The sequence below is a fragment of the Electrophorus electricus genome, chromosome 18 (assembly GCF_041902795.1).
Source record: "Electrophorus electricus isolate QZ-2024a chromosome 18, ASM4190279v1, whole genome shotgun sequence".
In the NCBI taxonomy this organism is placed as follows: Eukaryota; Metazoa; Chordata; class Actinopteri; order Gymnotiformes; family Gymnotidae; genus Electrophorus; species Electrophorus electricus.
In genome coordinates, this window is record NC_137514.1 from 10,867,120 (window position 1) to 10,883,251 (window position 16,132).

Sequence of the window (16,132 nt, forward strand, 5' to 3'; positions counted from 1 at the left end):
TATGCAAATAGAAATAAATAAATGGGAACCAAAAAAAACCAAAACTCAATACCTAATGCAAAACTTTAAAAAACAAGTTTAGAAGCATTCAAGTAATTTGTGCCTTCTTAGTGAGAATCTAAATGTGAACAAGTTGCACTTTAACCGTTTACTGCGTTTTCTTTCCACACATGATATTTTGGGATCGTAGACACTACGTTCACGATAGCAGGTACAAGTGGGAACAGTAAAAAACTCAGACGGACCTCAGCGTTAAGACCCCGGCCCTCGTCTGCCTCCCCTGTCTGTTACCTGTTGATTAGTCTGGTTGATTCGTTTGGTTGAGCTCTGGATGAGCGCATCACGTGAAGCACTGTCCTTACGCGCATGCGGCTCAGTTTAGTGGCGCTACAACAAATCTGGTCAGAAAATCCGATTTGGGCCACTTTTACCTGCTTGTGTGAACGCGTCCTTTAATAGAGACAAATAAGCTGTGAGCGGTTCGGACCGGGCCCGGGTGTAGTGCGGGGTAGAGACGACGAGGCCCCTCGCACCTTGGAGGAGACGATTCTGTTGTCGGGGTATCTCTGAGGGATGTAGGCCTCGGCGCCCGGTGGTGGGACTTTGTGTCCGATGTACACTGTCCGGCTGTCCACCCAGTTTTCCTGTCCCGTGCACTGCAGAGAGAAGGGGGGGGTTAGTCTTCTCCCTGCTTTACTCAAACTGGATTGCTACCCCATCCAGAGAGTCAAAGTAACAAGAGAGCTGGAGAGAGCGAGCAATGAGAGAGAGAAGGAGAGAGAGACAGAAGCCTTGCTGGAGCCATGGGCTAGGTTTGAGGAAGAGAGGCTGTTAGAGTCTTACCGATACTGTGGCGATACTTTTCAAACATTTAAAAGTGTAATAACGTGATGCCGTGTTAACGAGTGCAAGCCGTAGCCAATCCCTGGATTAACAACATAAGATACATGATCGAGTTTAGGCTGTAGTGATGGTGCTCGTATGTCTGAGTGACAGGTTTGTCAAATTACCAACATTACGCTAATCTGCTGTAAAACAGGCATAGATGTAGTTGGGGTTTTTTTTGGGGGGGGGGGTGTCTATAATTCAATCAATAATTCAATAATCAATCATTCCTGCTCACACTACTCATATGTGTTAGGTTGGGTGGTGTGAAGAGTGTCCCCCCATGTCATAGTCTGTAGCTGTGATGCCCCATAACACGATGACCTAAACAGCTGCAATCCTGAAAAATACACATACAAGGCAGCCGATTAAACTCTGCATAACAGTCCAGTTTAAAAAGCTTTTACCCGCCTAAAACGTCCCAATTATCCGCGAGGCCTGCTACACTCTGTAAGGGAACCTCTCTCTCTCTCTCTCTCTCTCTCTCTCTCTCTCTAACACAGAGACGTCCTCCCTTCACGCCTTTCACCTACTAATCGTCAACCCGGTTAACAGATGGAGAGGACAGAGATACCGCCGCTGAACTCGGCCGCCCGGGCTGCGCGTCATTACCGTTTTAACGTTCACTATGGCGCGAGTGTCTTTGCCGTCTGACACCCGCGGAGGACGACACATGCCGTCACATTTGCGTCCGATCGGCAGACGCGGTCACGTGCTCCTGTTGCCAGGCGAAACAGATGCCGCGTCTCCGCTTGCCCACAACATGATCGGCCACAGGACGGTTTTCTTGACCGCTGCACGCTACGCAGCACGACGGCCGTTGACCAATAACGGTGAATTCTCGCGCACCTTTATTGTGTTATTAGTGGGGCAGCGTTTCTTTAGAGTTTTGCTTTCTGACAAGAGGAAGCTGCAAGCCCGTTTCCACCAGCCTCAAAGTGAAACAAGCGCCATTCCGGCTCTGCAGTTACACATCCACGCCAGTTATCCTAATGCGACTGCCTCCTGCGTGGCTCTACAATTCCCCTCTCTAGCAGGCAGGAATTTCACTAGGCATCTTAAACCCTTACGTAAGCAGGGAAATGTGGGCTATATTATCACTTCAAAGGCTGTCGAAATTCCCTCTTGCGTATCACTCTTGTGGCGTTAGAAATCTGTGGCCTGATTTTAAGGCCATCTCCCTAATGCGGGCTTATTGTGTTCAGAACATTGCCCAAGAGCAGAGGAAGTGGAAAATCCTGGGGTACATTTGTGTGTGTGTGTGTGTGTGTTTTCTATTTGGGAAAATTTCCTATTCCCCATTTCCTACCACTGAAATACTTCAAAACATGTTTATCACATTTATTACTGCTTTCTCAGGAAATCCAGAACAAAGGAAAATCTGAAAGCTTTGCAGGCTTAACAGGAAGTTAGGTGACTCACATTTCTCAGTCAGTGCATGTGTGTGTGTGTGTGTGTGTGTGTGTGTGCGCGTGCGAGCATGTGTGCGTGCTTGTGCACCCATGACAGTTAAAGAACTCGACTGAGCACACACTGTTCCCAACCTACACCTCACGCACTTGCACACGCAAAGCAGTGAAGCTCCCGGCCTTCACACACACACACACACACACACACAGCCAGACTTCGCCCAACGCTCCTCCTCCTCGGCAAGCAGCCGTGCGCCTGCACCCCTGTTCAGCCCGTCGTACCCGGTGCTCAGTATTTTCACCCCCCCAAAAAAACACTCATGGCCCGCCCCATGGGGAGCATAAGTCACCAATGCTCAGAGAGGTCTAAAGCCAGCAAGTGCGTCCTGCAGGTCTACTAGAGTTCACTAGCACCTTGCTCAAAGGAGGAGGAAGAGGGGGGGGGGGTAGGAGGTCAAACCCCTCGCAGGAGCGTGTGGATGCCAAGCAGAGACAACACAGCAGTTGTGCACTTTACCAGCCTGGGAGATTCAGAGCAGTCCGGGAGCAGGAGAGGAAGATGAGTACCTTCAGCCTTGTGTGCGTGTGCGTGTGTGTGTGTGTGTGTGTGTGTGTGTATTCAAGGGGAGTCGAAGGAACAGCTGGTCAGAGAGGCTGTCTAGCCTTAGCCTTCATAATCAGACCTAATCCAACCTGCCCTTAGAAAATGAACACACACACAGGCATGCACGCATGCACACGCACATGCACAAACACCAGCACACTCACGTAAACAGTCCAAGGTGGTTTCTGTCATCAACGGCGAGAGTTTGCCGCTTTAAGACATCTAGCGGTGCCAAGCAGCCCAGTGCAGCCTGCCGTTACCGTGGGAGATGAGCAGAAACGCACATAAATAAGGCAATCAATCAAATTCCCACACGATTATTGCTCCCCTCCCAGAATGGTGCAGGAGGAAGAAAGCACACAGCACATTTTTAGATACAAACAAACACACAGACTCACGCGCGCGCGCGCACACACATAGCTGCGCTAGGTTGGAGACGGTCAATGGGACAGTGATTGGACAGTGTGGTGCCCCAGTTTTGGAGAGAGATCGACTCGGGTTACATAAACACACACACCCACCTCTACGAACCAAACGACTGACCAACCAGGTAAACCTATACTCCTGTTGCCATCCGGAGCTCAACTTCTCACCACATATACACCACACACACAGGTTATCTTTCAGTCTTTTTTTTCAGGCATGAGTCATCGCGCTCATAGCAAGTGCTGTGTAACGACTCAATAAAAACACACGCAGTCTTTTAAACCATTGGCCCTACAAGCCTCATTCATTACATTAACACTAAAGAAATTCTCTACTAACTACTACGATACCAGTTACACAGCACGTCATGCCAGTCAGACACACTACAGTTACAGACCGGAGCTTCTGGGCTTGAAGTTAGATCAGAGAAACTTAACCCTAGAAACTGCCTTTTCCCTGTACCAACCTGTGAATGTGTCAGCATGAGAGTGTGTGTTCATGCAAGACAGACGCCGAACGTTATGCGTGCCACCGTTCCCGCAACACAACAAACAGGACACGGAAGGAGCGTATTAATATGCGGACGGCACCCAATTTTCCTAATGCACCAAACGGTCGCTTATAACAATGAAATGCACTGCACAGCCTGCAATGGCAAGAAGAAAACAGTGGACGGGTCACGTGCAGTAGGCCTTGATGGGTCACGTGCAACAAGTCTTGACGGGTCACGTGCAACAGGTCGTGATGTCAGGATCGTGTGTGCAGCGTGATCTGACACCTGGCTCTTATGAGAGCAGCCGTCAGGCCACATGACTGGAAATCATGTCGGGGACATAATGAGCTAGCATGAAAGAGACACACGACTGAAAATGTGTGTGTGTGTGTAAGCCACTGCTTCTATGGAAACAGAGCACCTCCCTCACTCACCTCCTTCCCATTTTCTCTATCTCCCTCTCTCCCTCCCCACCCCTTTTCCCTCTCCGACCATCGTCCCCCACCCCCACCCCACCAAAGGGCGTTCCCTTTTCTGTTTGCCCTCCGCTGTCTCGCCCGAGGCGCGGCTGCGCTCTCTGACCGCCCGTCGCCCTGCCCCCGCGCTCCGAGACGCTGCAGAGTGCTTGCCCCCCGCCCCCGAACAAACGACCGACTGTGTCTCCGGAGGAAAATACGCAAAGCAGAGAGGGCCGAGGAATGGGGACGCTGGGATAATCGTCTGGTGTAAACAAACTGGGAGGAAAGGATTGAGAAAGTTCCTTTTTTGTCTTGAGGTAGCTTCCAGGCTACAAACATGTACAAAGGGGCGCAGGAGGAAAAAAAGAAGCCCCGCAGTTCCTTTTATTCCGCTGGTGTGTGTGTGGCTCTGTTGGCATTCTGTCCGGAATCTCAGAGATGGTGGATATGGATTCATCTACTTGTCTCCCTCTGCGAGGAGTAGGGATTTGTAGTATAAACGCCCACAGGCGCACGCGTGCACGCAGTGAACGCGGTGGTCCCTTTCCCCTCCGACCCACGCACTCTGCATCCATCGAGCGCGAATGCACGCAAGCGCGCGCCTGCTCCGTGGGGGCTGGTGTGGCCTTTCAGGAAACGCAGCCGTGAATAGAGCTCTTCCAGGATGGGATTACAGTGGGTACAGCCGCTGATGCCAAGTGCCCGGGCGGAAAGAGCAGGACGTCGCAGCGAGTCGGAGCAAAAAAATAATAACCTAACGGTTGGTTTGCTGGGCGAAGCAAGTATGTAAGGCAAAGAGGATCAGAGCACTGAAGAATTTAAATCCAAAGAGATGGTTAGTGCTTAGCCCGACTGAGAATTCAGGAATAGGGAATGAGGAGGGAGAACGGAAAACAGAGAAAGAGAGCAAATTAGGGTGGAGAAAAAGTCCTGGAAATGTCAGTAGACCTTCTGAGACCCCCCCGCCCCCCACACACACACACGCGCACAAATGCCAAACCAAACTGCAAACCCGGCAGGTGAACCTGATGCGGTCTGTTATGTAACCTACAAACCCAAGCTTGGAACTGGAGCTGTTATTCTTGGCCAGGGATCAAAGCTCCATGTGACAGCTACTTAGCCCGCGGTTACTGTTCTCCTGAGTGCCCAACCACAGCGTGGTGCGTCAAGGGTTTGGGAGGAGGGGAGGAGCAGCATGGTGCATGGGAGATGTAGCGAGATGCAGGGAGATGTAGCGAGATGCAGGTTGCAGTTGCAGAACATATCGAACTGCAAACCAAAAATCTTTTCATATGAATAGGCTTCTGCTGATTCCTGCTGGATCTTGTTTGTCAAAAACTGTTAGCATTATCAGAAACACTTCTTTTAAACTAAAACATGGACCTTAATGTGGCTGGATTCCAAATAGCCTCTTCAAAGTAAGTAAAATGCATTATTGAACATTTACAACAACAGGAGTTACAGCTAAGTGCTCTAGACAGATGGGTACAAATTAAGAAAAAAAAGCCTAATCTTCTCATCATGGGAAGCATTTTGAAGTCTGTGCAGCCAAGACACAAACAGGCAAATAGTCGTGGAAAAAAACACATGCAGACCTGCCAGCGCCGGTTCTGAGCCAATTTGGCTGGGTAGCGCCAAGACGAAAATCCATAAGGGCGGACAGTTGATCTCACGGCCTCGTTTAGCCTCCACCGGCTCAGCGGTGTCGCCGCAAAAGCCGGACGAGGCAGGGGGCTAGTCTTAGAGCTGGCCTTCGCCACGTGCGCTTACGTTCCTCTGCCCCCTGTCTGTATTTGTCGTGTGAGGAGCATTCGTCTCAGGTCCCAGATCAGGGCAAATAAGCTCAGATCAGTGCACTGTATGATTTTGAGTCACGGATCTGCTCTGGGTGTAATGCTCAATAACCTCATTTCCGCATTGATTGACGACATGCTAAAAAAATTAAAATAAAAATAAATAGATAGATAATAGTAATAATAATTCGCAAATTTTCTGACGTGTGTATCCGGGCAACCGCACGTCACACCATATGAAGAACCGATAGATCCAAGCTGTTTGAACGGCCCAGTCAGTACCAAAGTGAAACACCCGCTACCCCCTCACATTAAAGTATTCCAAACCCCGCATGACCAGTACAGTGCAATAACGGAAGCCCAGATCTATTAACCCCTAATAAAAGAACAGAGATATGGCTCTCTAAAATGGAAATGTAGTTCATTGATTTAGTTTGGGCTTTTAAAACTTGTAAGGATTAAATAACGTGAGGCCCTGGGAGCATTTTATCATCTCAACTCACACTTTTAGTCTGCGCTGTTGCGCAGGAAACTTTTTCTATTCAGGACAGTTTTCTATTCCTGATTAAAAACAAAAATGACAACAAAACTAATCAGAGCTACTCCTGATTCCAGACTGCAGAACGAGAGTGTACTTACAGAGTATTTACAGAAAGGTATGGGGGACAGAAATCAATAGACATTTCTGCATTCCAGAAACAAACGCAGGTGTCTATTTTTACATCATGATTTCTTAGCAGGGAGATCAGATTGGACATAACATCATAATTAGACGAATTATAGATTTGTGGGATTAGGGATATTTGCTTAATTGCGTGACTGTCACCCAGTGTGCCCATAATATGTAAACTAAAGAGTCTTCTGGACCATACTAACAATTGCCACAGGTGCAAATGTTTTGTTGCTTGGTAAGATCCAAGCAAAAGGCAGAGAGCCCCAGCAAAGAGGTCTGATCTCTGTCAAGTCAGATAGCGCCAGCAGACCAGGGTTGCCCGAGTGCCTACACCCGCTCCACCACGCTGTCTCCGCTGCTCGTGAGACATGACACCTTGATCAATCAAACAATAGCCGCGGTATTGACAAATTACCACCCATTGTGGCGCAGGCACTAAACAGACCACATTTTACTGGTTTGCACACCAGCTGATAACGGGCACAAAACGCAACACGACCCACACATCCTGCCGCGATTCGGTCGAGGCACCAATAGCAATTACAGAGCTGGTGCATGACTCATCTCAGTATCCTGCCCAGCGTGGGTGCTGGCCAGTATGCCCCAACCTTGAATAGCTGTAGCCCAGGTCACATATCTAATCTTGAATAGCTAGGTCATATATCTAATCTTCAATAGCGAGGTTACATATCTAATCTTCAATAGCGAGGTTACATATCTAATCTTCAATAGCGAGGTTACATATCTAATCTTCAATAGCGAGGTTACATATCTAATCTTCAATAGCGAGGTTACATATCTAATCTTTAATAGCTAGGTTACATCCGTCTCAGGTGTACCAACACCGGTGCAGCGGGTGAGACCAAAGACAGGCCGAGGGTATTTACCCAATTATTTATTTCAATAGGTTAAATAAACCCAGCCAAATTGCTAGAAAGCTCCTGAGACCAAGCAGCCGCAGGTAAACGGCACTCCCGTGCTCACTCCCGGCTCCTCACGATAGAGCCTTGCCTTTCTCTCAGAGAGAAAAGAGAGCCAGACCGGACTGAAACACACACCAGGAGGCTGGAAGTCACCAATTTTGATTCATCCTGGTCCTTCAACTTTCTAACGTTTCCCTCTTAGCATTCCTGGCCATTTATTGCCGTCTCTGGCGTAACCCGACGCCATCAGCTTGCTAGCGCACCGTTATTCATAGGCTCTGCCTCACTTGGGGAACATCAATGCTTTTGCTTGTACACATAAAATATTGACGAGGCCGGAGCCGGGCTCCATTATCGTAAAGTGTACACTTACTCGCGAAAGCTCCTTCACTGGGCCCGCGCGGTAAACGGCGAGTCTGACGGAAACCGGAGGCCGTGTTAGCCAATCGGACGAGCGTATCGGGACATGGCATCGCTGGTTTACACCTGGGTTTAGGGGAGTCTGCACGATGTCTGCATAAAGGGTTTACAAGGTTAATGCTGCTTCAATGTGCACAAAATCCAGTCTAAAGGCAGGCCGGGGACCCACGGAAGCCGGGCTACTCCCCGTCCTGTCCACCTGTGTCGGCCTCTTTTCGTTCTCTTTCGGTTTATGTTGGGCATTTACGTAAACAATCGTAACGTTTCGTGTAAACGTTACCAGTACCACCTCCACCCCTTTTTTTCAAACATTTTAAAATTAATTAATATAGCTGACAAAAAAAAAGAACTACCAGCCTGTACGAACATGTGTGTATGATCATTTGGCATCTTTTGATAGTTTGGTGTATGCAGCCTAGTATGAATATGTAGTAGATCAGTTTGCATTATCAGATTGCGCTATAAATGTGAAATGTATCGCGTTAATTGATATCAGAATGTCTTTATGGCGGAATATCAAGGAATATCTGTCACAGCCTTGAGCTTTTTAGTACAGAGAAACCTTGCGCTCCTCTGCAGCTCCTAACTGGGCTGCAGCAGAGTCTAATCACAGGGTTGGTCGTGCAAAAACCCTGGGAACCTTTCCCAAACACACAGTATAGTTGTGCTTGTCTTTAGCTGTGCTGCCATCAGAAATTCACAATCAAGTTACGCAATCAGTTGCCTCTGCTACAGCCATTCTGGAAGCAGAAAACCCTGCTCAAGTGTTACACTGCTGTTATTCAGAGGAGCCCATTCTGAATAAATCCACAGTATCTGAAACACTGGCTAGGGATGGCAGCTGGTCTCCTGGTTTCGACTGTAAATCGGAGGGAATGAGAATTCCAACAGAGCCTGGGATGGTGAACGGAGCCCGTTCCTTCAGCGCTGAGGTTGTTTGGCCGCAAGCACGGGTTAGACACAGCGTGCGTGACTTTTGGTCACCGCACTTTTTCGTACAACTTGAACATAAAAGTGCGCCTTTCCACCTGCCACTCTAACGTCAATATGTGTCCTACATGGCAAAATTTCCTCGTGCGTTTCAATGGCGGGTTGTTGTTTTTTTTTCACACAGAAGCAAATGGCGTCTGTGTTTTGTTTTGACCCGAAGCAGCGTCCGCGTGATGCGCCGTGTGAGCTCGGCGCGCCAAGCTGTACAGAGTGTCAGCCAGCGGGGTTAATATAGGGCATGACTGTGGGGAGCGAGAGAGAGAGAGAGAGAGAGAGAGAGAGAGAGAGAGAGAGAGAGAGAGAGAGAGAGAGAGAGAGAGAGAGAGAGAGAGAGAGAGAGAGAGAGAGAGAGAGAGAGAGAGAGAGAGAGAGAGAGAGACTGGGGTATGACAGAAAGAGACAAAGAGGCATACAGAGAGAGAATGTTCGACAGACAGTTTAACAGACAGACAGAGAGAGAGAGAGAGAGAGAGAACCCAAGAACATTTGAAATTGTAGAAACACAGAGCACAGTGCAAGCCTGATATCTCAGAACTTTAGAGAAGAAGAGATCAATTAGACGAAAAGGAAAAGAGTCAGAGACAAGGTGGCAGAGAGAAAGAGGGATAGAGAGGGGGAGATGACCCTCGTTATTGAAACCCACCACCCGATCCATCCAAATCCATCGCTCTGAGCCTTCAGTAATGCTGTCATTCCTCTGGGGCTTTGGGGTAGCGTGCGGACAGCCTCACCTGCCCAATGCTCACATTCCAGCAGGTTGGGGATACAACGCGCACACACACACACACACATTCCATAAGCGCATGCCAGTCCAGCTCCCACGGTTATGTGGTAATCCTGTCGGCAGGGGAGTGGCATTAGGCTTGAACACTACAGTCAAAAGAGTCCCAACCTGCATACCTGCTTTAACTATAGACAGCAGAATCTGTAACACTCTGTGTGTGTGTGGGTGTAAGTGTGTGTTAAGACCAGCAGTGAGCGGCTATTGGACGGCACACCCACTCTCGGCGGAGTCCCTCGAGGGCCCCTGACCTGCTTTCCACAGGTGTTCGTCATTAACCTCCAACTAAACGGCCCGTTTGGTTTTTCATAGGCAACTCTAATTAGCCCAGTTACCCAACGAGTCAACACTTTCTCTCTCTGTCACTCTCTCTCTCTCTCGCTCGCCCGCTCCCTTACTTTCCCTTTAATAAACAATTAAGGTATATGGTACTGGCAACGGACAGTGTAAAGCCTGGATGTACTGTGTGCGCATGTTTCGCTGCTGCCTGAATATTCCAAGCACCGCCTGTATCTAATGCAACACCTGGCTGGTTTTGATGTCATCTCGAGAACCGTTACATTCCCACAAAACCTTGTACACATTGACAAAACCCCAGTGGACACGTTTCGGCTAGCACAGCACGGCGACTAAACGTGACTTAGCAAATAACCATGCTCTAATGCACTGAACATGACTTTGCAAACAGCTGTGCTCTAATACACTAAACACGACTTAGCAAACAGCCATGCCCTAATGCACTAATCATGACTTAAAAAAACAAGTGCTCTAATTCACTAAACATGACTTAACAAACAGTCATGCACTAATGCACTAATCATGACTTAAAAAACAAGTGCTCTATTGCACAAAACATGACTTAGCAAACAGCAATGCACTAATCACAACTTAAAAAAACAACAGCGCCCTAATGCACAAAACACGACTCAGCAAACAGCCACACCCTAATGCACTAATGGCACTGACTCTTGAGTCAGATTCACGGACATGGCTGGGAACAGGACACACTGACCAGAATTCCGACGGCGACTCAAGCCCATTCACACTTTGGTTTCTGAACTGGGCCGGCGCCAGCGCTGTGGTGCGGCGGCCCTCTGATCCGCTCAGCGCTGCTCTCTCCAGCCCACGGAACACCAACAAGCAGCTTAAAAAGAGTCACACTTGTATAATCCTTATTCATTCCTGCAGACTCCGCTTTTAATTCGATCTGGGCCGGGCCGCGGCTTGGGTGTGTAAGGACGAGGCCAGGTCCCTCACTGCCGCCGCTGGGTGTGTCAGGCGACCGAGCCCCGCCTCCGCTTTTTAATTAATGGGAGCGCGGGGGCGGGGCTCTGTCGCCTGACACGGCCGCCGGGCCCCGCCCTCCCGCTGGGAACGCCAGCTGCCGCTTGCCCCAGCAGGGACGTCTGTGAAGGCCGATCTGGGATCAGCAGAACCTCTACGAGGTGCTTTGCCAATACAGGGACCCTGATGCACCAATGATCTCTTTTTTTATATATATATATATATATATATATATATATATATATATATATATATATATATATATATATATATATATAACTTTTTTCACTGGATTTTCAACATAAATCAGTATTTACCTAAATAATAGCACTTGTACGTTATTTAGTAGAAGTATAAAACAGTATGAAACAGACCAGAACAAACAGTACAACATATTTTTCCAACTTTATGAAGTTTAAGTGACTTTAATCAAAAGCATGGGAGAAGGGTACAGAGGATTTCCATCTGAGCCAAAACAGTCTTCTGGGAAATGACGTGACTTGTTCATTTTGGTCAGTTATAGTGCAGAATCCCAAAGCAGTGAAAAGGGTCTGGTTGCTTGATTCTGAGAGTGCATTGATTCTGCTTTGGTCCAATAAGCCATACGAGCAAGCAGACACTGAGAGAGACTAAGTGGAGCGTGCACGGACGAGGTGCGCACTCGACCCCAGAGAATCGGGGCTCCGCGCTGCTGACGTAGCTTCGGATCTGTCTGGGGAGACCATATTTAACTGAGTATTGCCTGAACCTGCTAAGTCATTGTTAAAATAGAGATCTCAAAGCCTTTCAACACCGAGATCGGACCATGCTGAGAAAACATTCAGTTCTAAAATAAAATAGACATTTTCACTAGTAAACAACTGAGCATTTAGCCACATGGGTGCTTGCAGGTTAAGTTTGAAAGCTCATTTCCATAGTAACGGGGGCATGGACAGATACGACGGTTGGGCTGTATTGTGTGAAGAGAGGACCACCTCGGTTCCTCTTTGCGAGGGGGTACACTACGTGCTCTGCTGCTGCTTCCCACTGGACCACTGGATTTATTTCTTGTGGTTTGTTTGCCTTTTTTTCCATTTCGATGAGTGGACATTAACGCTCGCTGCCTGAGTGAATGTTAGTGGCTGTTAACTAGAAGCCTGTTTACTGACCTGTCTCACCTGCTGTTACAAGCCCTCTCCCCAATTCCCGCACGTCTGCTTTCGAGCTAATATCGATATTATATATTTTTAATCAAAAATAACGGTTTTAAGGAGCCAGCCGTGGAGCGCAGCACCTCCACAGCCGATGTCCCATGGGGCCACACTGGAGGGGGCGGGGTTGACGTGGCCTACTCTCGCGACCTTTGTTTTTGGCCGCGTGGACGTCCATATCGTGTTAAATTTCACAAATCCGATACACATCGTTTAGAGGTCTCTTCCCCCAGACTACGGTGGGCGGACACCGACGACCATCAGCGGGTTACGTATCGCTTCACTCATTCCCTTTCGGCCACGCGTTAGTGATGCTACCTTCAGCCGGCGGAGGCCAAGTGCGAAAGGAGGCGGGCCGGGGGCCGGGGCCGGTTTGTTTAGTGGTCGGTGTGGCGGGGGGCTGGTCCCGTTGCAGCTGCGAGTGCTTGACTGCTGAGGAGGAGGTTCTCCCTATGAAGGCGGAGCCTACGTCAGCAGTTTGATTTCCCTGGCTCTGGGGGCTTGAACCTCGTCCCCTCCGGTTTCCCTGTTCGTGCCTCCCTTGTTCTCGGGTCGGTCCGCTCGTTCTTTTGCTCTCTCGTGCACTCGCCCGTGTGCTTACACTCCGTGCGCTGTGCCGCTCACTTCAGCGCTTCTCTTTGACGACTTCCTGTTCGCAGTGGTTTGCCGCTTCACCCGTCTCGAATGGAATAAACATCGCCGTCGCAGGACGCGTTTATCCGAGAGGAGAGAACAGCCGGCGGCACCGCGGGCCCTCCGTTCACGTCCAGTCTGCACACGGCCGGGTTGTGAATCCTTCCTGTTTGTTCACACTTCGTGCATTTTAAGAGGGCTCGGCTCCAAAATAACAGCTGACTAAGGGGGAAAACGGTGTGCCGAACAGCCTGAGGTAGACTCGGCACCCGTTGAGTTATTATAGATAATAAGGCTTCTAGAAGTTCTCACTCTAGGTGTGAGCGGTGCCGGAGCTTTATTAGGAATTCTAGACCTGTGGCTGGGACTCTAATTGAGTCATGTTCTGGCTCGCCTTGGGCATGTGCTTTTTTTACAGCTCAGTTCAGCTTCGCCCAATCAAACGTCTTTGGCTAATCCACCACACTTTATATATACACAAACTGAGCAAGGAGTAGCATACCACTACATGCAAGTACATATTCCCCGACAGGGAACACGGAGCGTTAAGGAATATTCCCAAGTGTCTGTATTCCAAGCAAACATTCCAGGATGTTCACTAATAGTAATAATAATAATAATAATTATTATTATTATTATTATTATTATTATTATTATTATTATTATTATTATAATTATATCTGGGCAGGGTGGCATAATTGTCACGTAACTCGCTAGAAAATGAAAGGAGCACCGAACAACAGTGGCACATTCTCGAGCCGCTGCACCGCTTCGGCTGCTATCGGCGGGCCGCCTGCGTTCAGAACTGCTTACGGGCTAATCCGAATCTGGACTCGCTGATCCGGTGTCCTCGGGTTCCCTTTTCAGGCGCCTCGGCCCGGTCCCTGCTATCGTCCTCACTAATGGAGTCTCCGCTCCACTTCCCAAGCGGGTCAAGCGGAGATTTGCGGCCTTTGTCCGGGAGTTCCCACGAGCGCGCGCACGTCTCCGCCGCTGACTCCTCCTTTCACGCGCGATCGAGGCTTCCGGAGAGAGAAAACCACGCAAGAGCGCCGCTTTTCATTCTCCAGACATTCGCATATTCGCGTCCCCCCCCCTCCTTACAGCCGGGGATGGAGACATTTAAGTTCTGTTTTGCAAGATGCACCACTATTAATAATGCTGCCGTGTCCGAACCCCAGTTCCAACTTCACCCTGTGCCCGTTACTCGAGGTTTAACTGATCTGAGCCCCACTCTTCATCAGTGACCGCTCTGCGTTTTATGTCTTTGCCCGCGGATGGCCCCCGTGTGACTGTGTGACTGATGGTTCCGATTTTGTGGGCCGTCGCCCTTCGCGGTGAAGCTTCTGGTGGAGGCCCGAGCGGGGCCCGCGGGCGCGCTCTCTGACGCGCGCGTTTTTTTGCGCATGCTCCGACGTGCCAGACAGAACGTCAGGCGGCGTGTCGCACACGGGCTACCGACCACTGCCCCGCCGGTACAGGACGGCCCTGTCCGACTGCCAAGGTGTAAACCGCTGATCATAAAGGAGCTAGCCAGATTACACCAAAGAAAAATCTTTTAAACGATAAATAAACCCACGCTGGCACTAATCACTGAGCAGACCACCCACCTCACCGGTCACTCTGCGCTCCAACTACGGAAGACCTTCAACGTGCCCGGCTTCTAATCTCTCGCTTCCGAGGTCAGCGTGGACCTTATGCTCGGTTTGTTGGGTTGAATGAACCGAGTTGGGAGCAGTTCAGAGGGCTCCCTGTGGCATCATATCCGTTATTATTATTATTATTATATTTTATTTTAAAAATGTATTTTATTTTTTTTTTACAGAAGAACAAGAAAAGCTTTTCCCTGTTACACACTACACTGGTGTGACCAGCAGGTATCTCCAACTCTCGCCCAAGTAATTCTGTTTATTCTAACATAAGACCCTATTCATCACTGTCAGATCGAAAAAGCTCGAGTTAAAAATGGAACACGTTATTAAAGTACTTGGTGAGGAGGGAATAAAAACGGCCGTTTCCACCCAAGATTTCCGAGGACGGTGACGACGTGCCGTGGTCGCCGCCCCGCTGTGAATCACCGACCCTCGGAGAGCTCTGCGGGGAGGAAGGACCCAGGCCCTTTATGATTAGCAGTACCCTCCGCAGGCCCGGTGGAGTGGGAGACAGTACCAGCACCTCGTGGACCTGCAACCTTACACCTCTCAACACGTCGAGTTGCACCTATTGTTCTCCAGGCTTCCCTGGGCCACCCGGCGTGCCGGTTCTGAGGAGGTACCTCTCCGGCCCGGCTGGCTTTCTTTTTCCGCTCCTTCCTTCCTTTCTTCTTCCGGTTCGGAGATGCAGCCGAATCTCCATCTGCCGTACCGTACCTGTAGCAAACGCCTGGTTACAGTGGGCAAAGCAGACACCTGTTGACTTGAAGCCCACCACGGCGACTGCCCGGAGACGTGCACTAACAGTGGGTTTACTGGTGCTGGCTGGCTTTCCTCCACCGTTCCCGTGGGTGTAGGCCTAGTCTCACAGCCGTTACCCAGGAGCGGCAAGGGCCCACGGGAACGCTCTAGGTCTTCGCAGGCAGCCGTCAGCTGTCGGCCTGATAGGGATTTGGCAGCAGTGGGGTTTTTACAACCGTGATGTAAATGGAGCGGCAAGCCGAGAGAGAGAGTGAGCGAGAGAGAGAGAGAGCGAGCGCCTCGGAAGTGTCTGCGCCCCGTAGTAGTAGTGACGAACACAGTGCGACATTGCTAGACACACCATCGCCACGAGAACCCCGACAATCGTATTTTCTCCACCCGGCGCTCCGGGACAATAAAGGCAAGGAGAAGAGGCAGAGGCCGGAAGCGGAGAAGCCGGCAGCGCTCGAAAAAAGGCTACGGAATGCCGTGCTGGCGCATGCCGTCCTCGCCGTCGTTCTCCGTGGCAGTGACACGAGTCCATCCATGGCTTGGATCTCACGGGCGATTAACTGATCTAGCCGGCATGGGGGAGCAATCGAGCGTTTAGCTCTTCGTTAGTTCGCCCATTAAGCAGCCAGGTGTGTCTTCTCAGTCTGCCGGCGAACGATAAATGGATGCAAATCAGGAGAAGCAGCGACTGTTCGTTACCAGACACTTCGTTTGGATCGGGCGTAGGAGAACAGAGAGCGCGTCGGGATCGGGTCACAGTGCCGT

At 49.7% G+C, this 16,132-nt stretch overlaps 1 protein-coding gene across 13 annotated transcripts in view; it reads right to left on the reverse strand.

The window, feature by feature from the left end:
• Window positions 1–16,132, reverse strand: part of atp11a (ATPase phospholipid transporting 11A) — a 52,016-nt gene that overhangs the window by 25,600 nt on the left and 10,284 nt on the right. For all 13 annotated transcript variants that reach the window (XR_014118027.1, XR_014118025.1, XR_014118026.1 and 10 more), the window contains exon 2: window positions 534–656. Coding sequence is in view for 10 of the 13 variants with exons in the window: in XM_035534877.2 (XP_035390770.1) it covers window positions 534–656 (123 nt within the window). In the remaining 3 variants the exon portion in view is untranslated. The remainder of the gene's footprint in view (window positions 1–533; window positions 657–16,132) is intronic.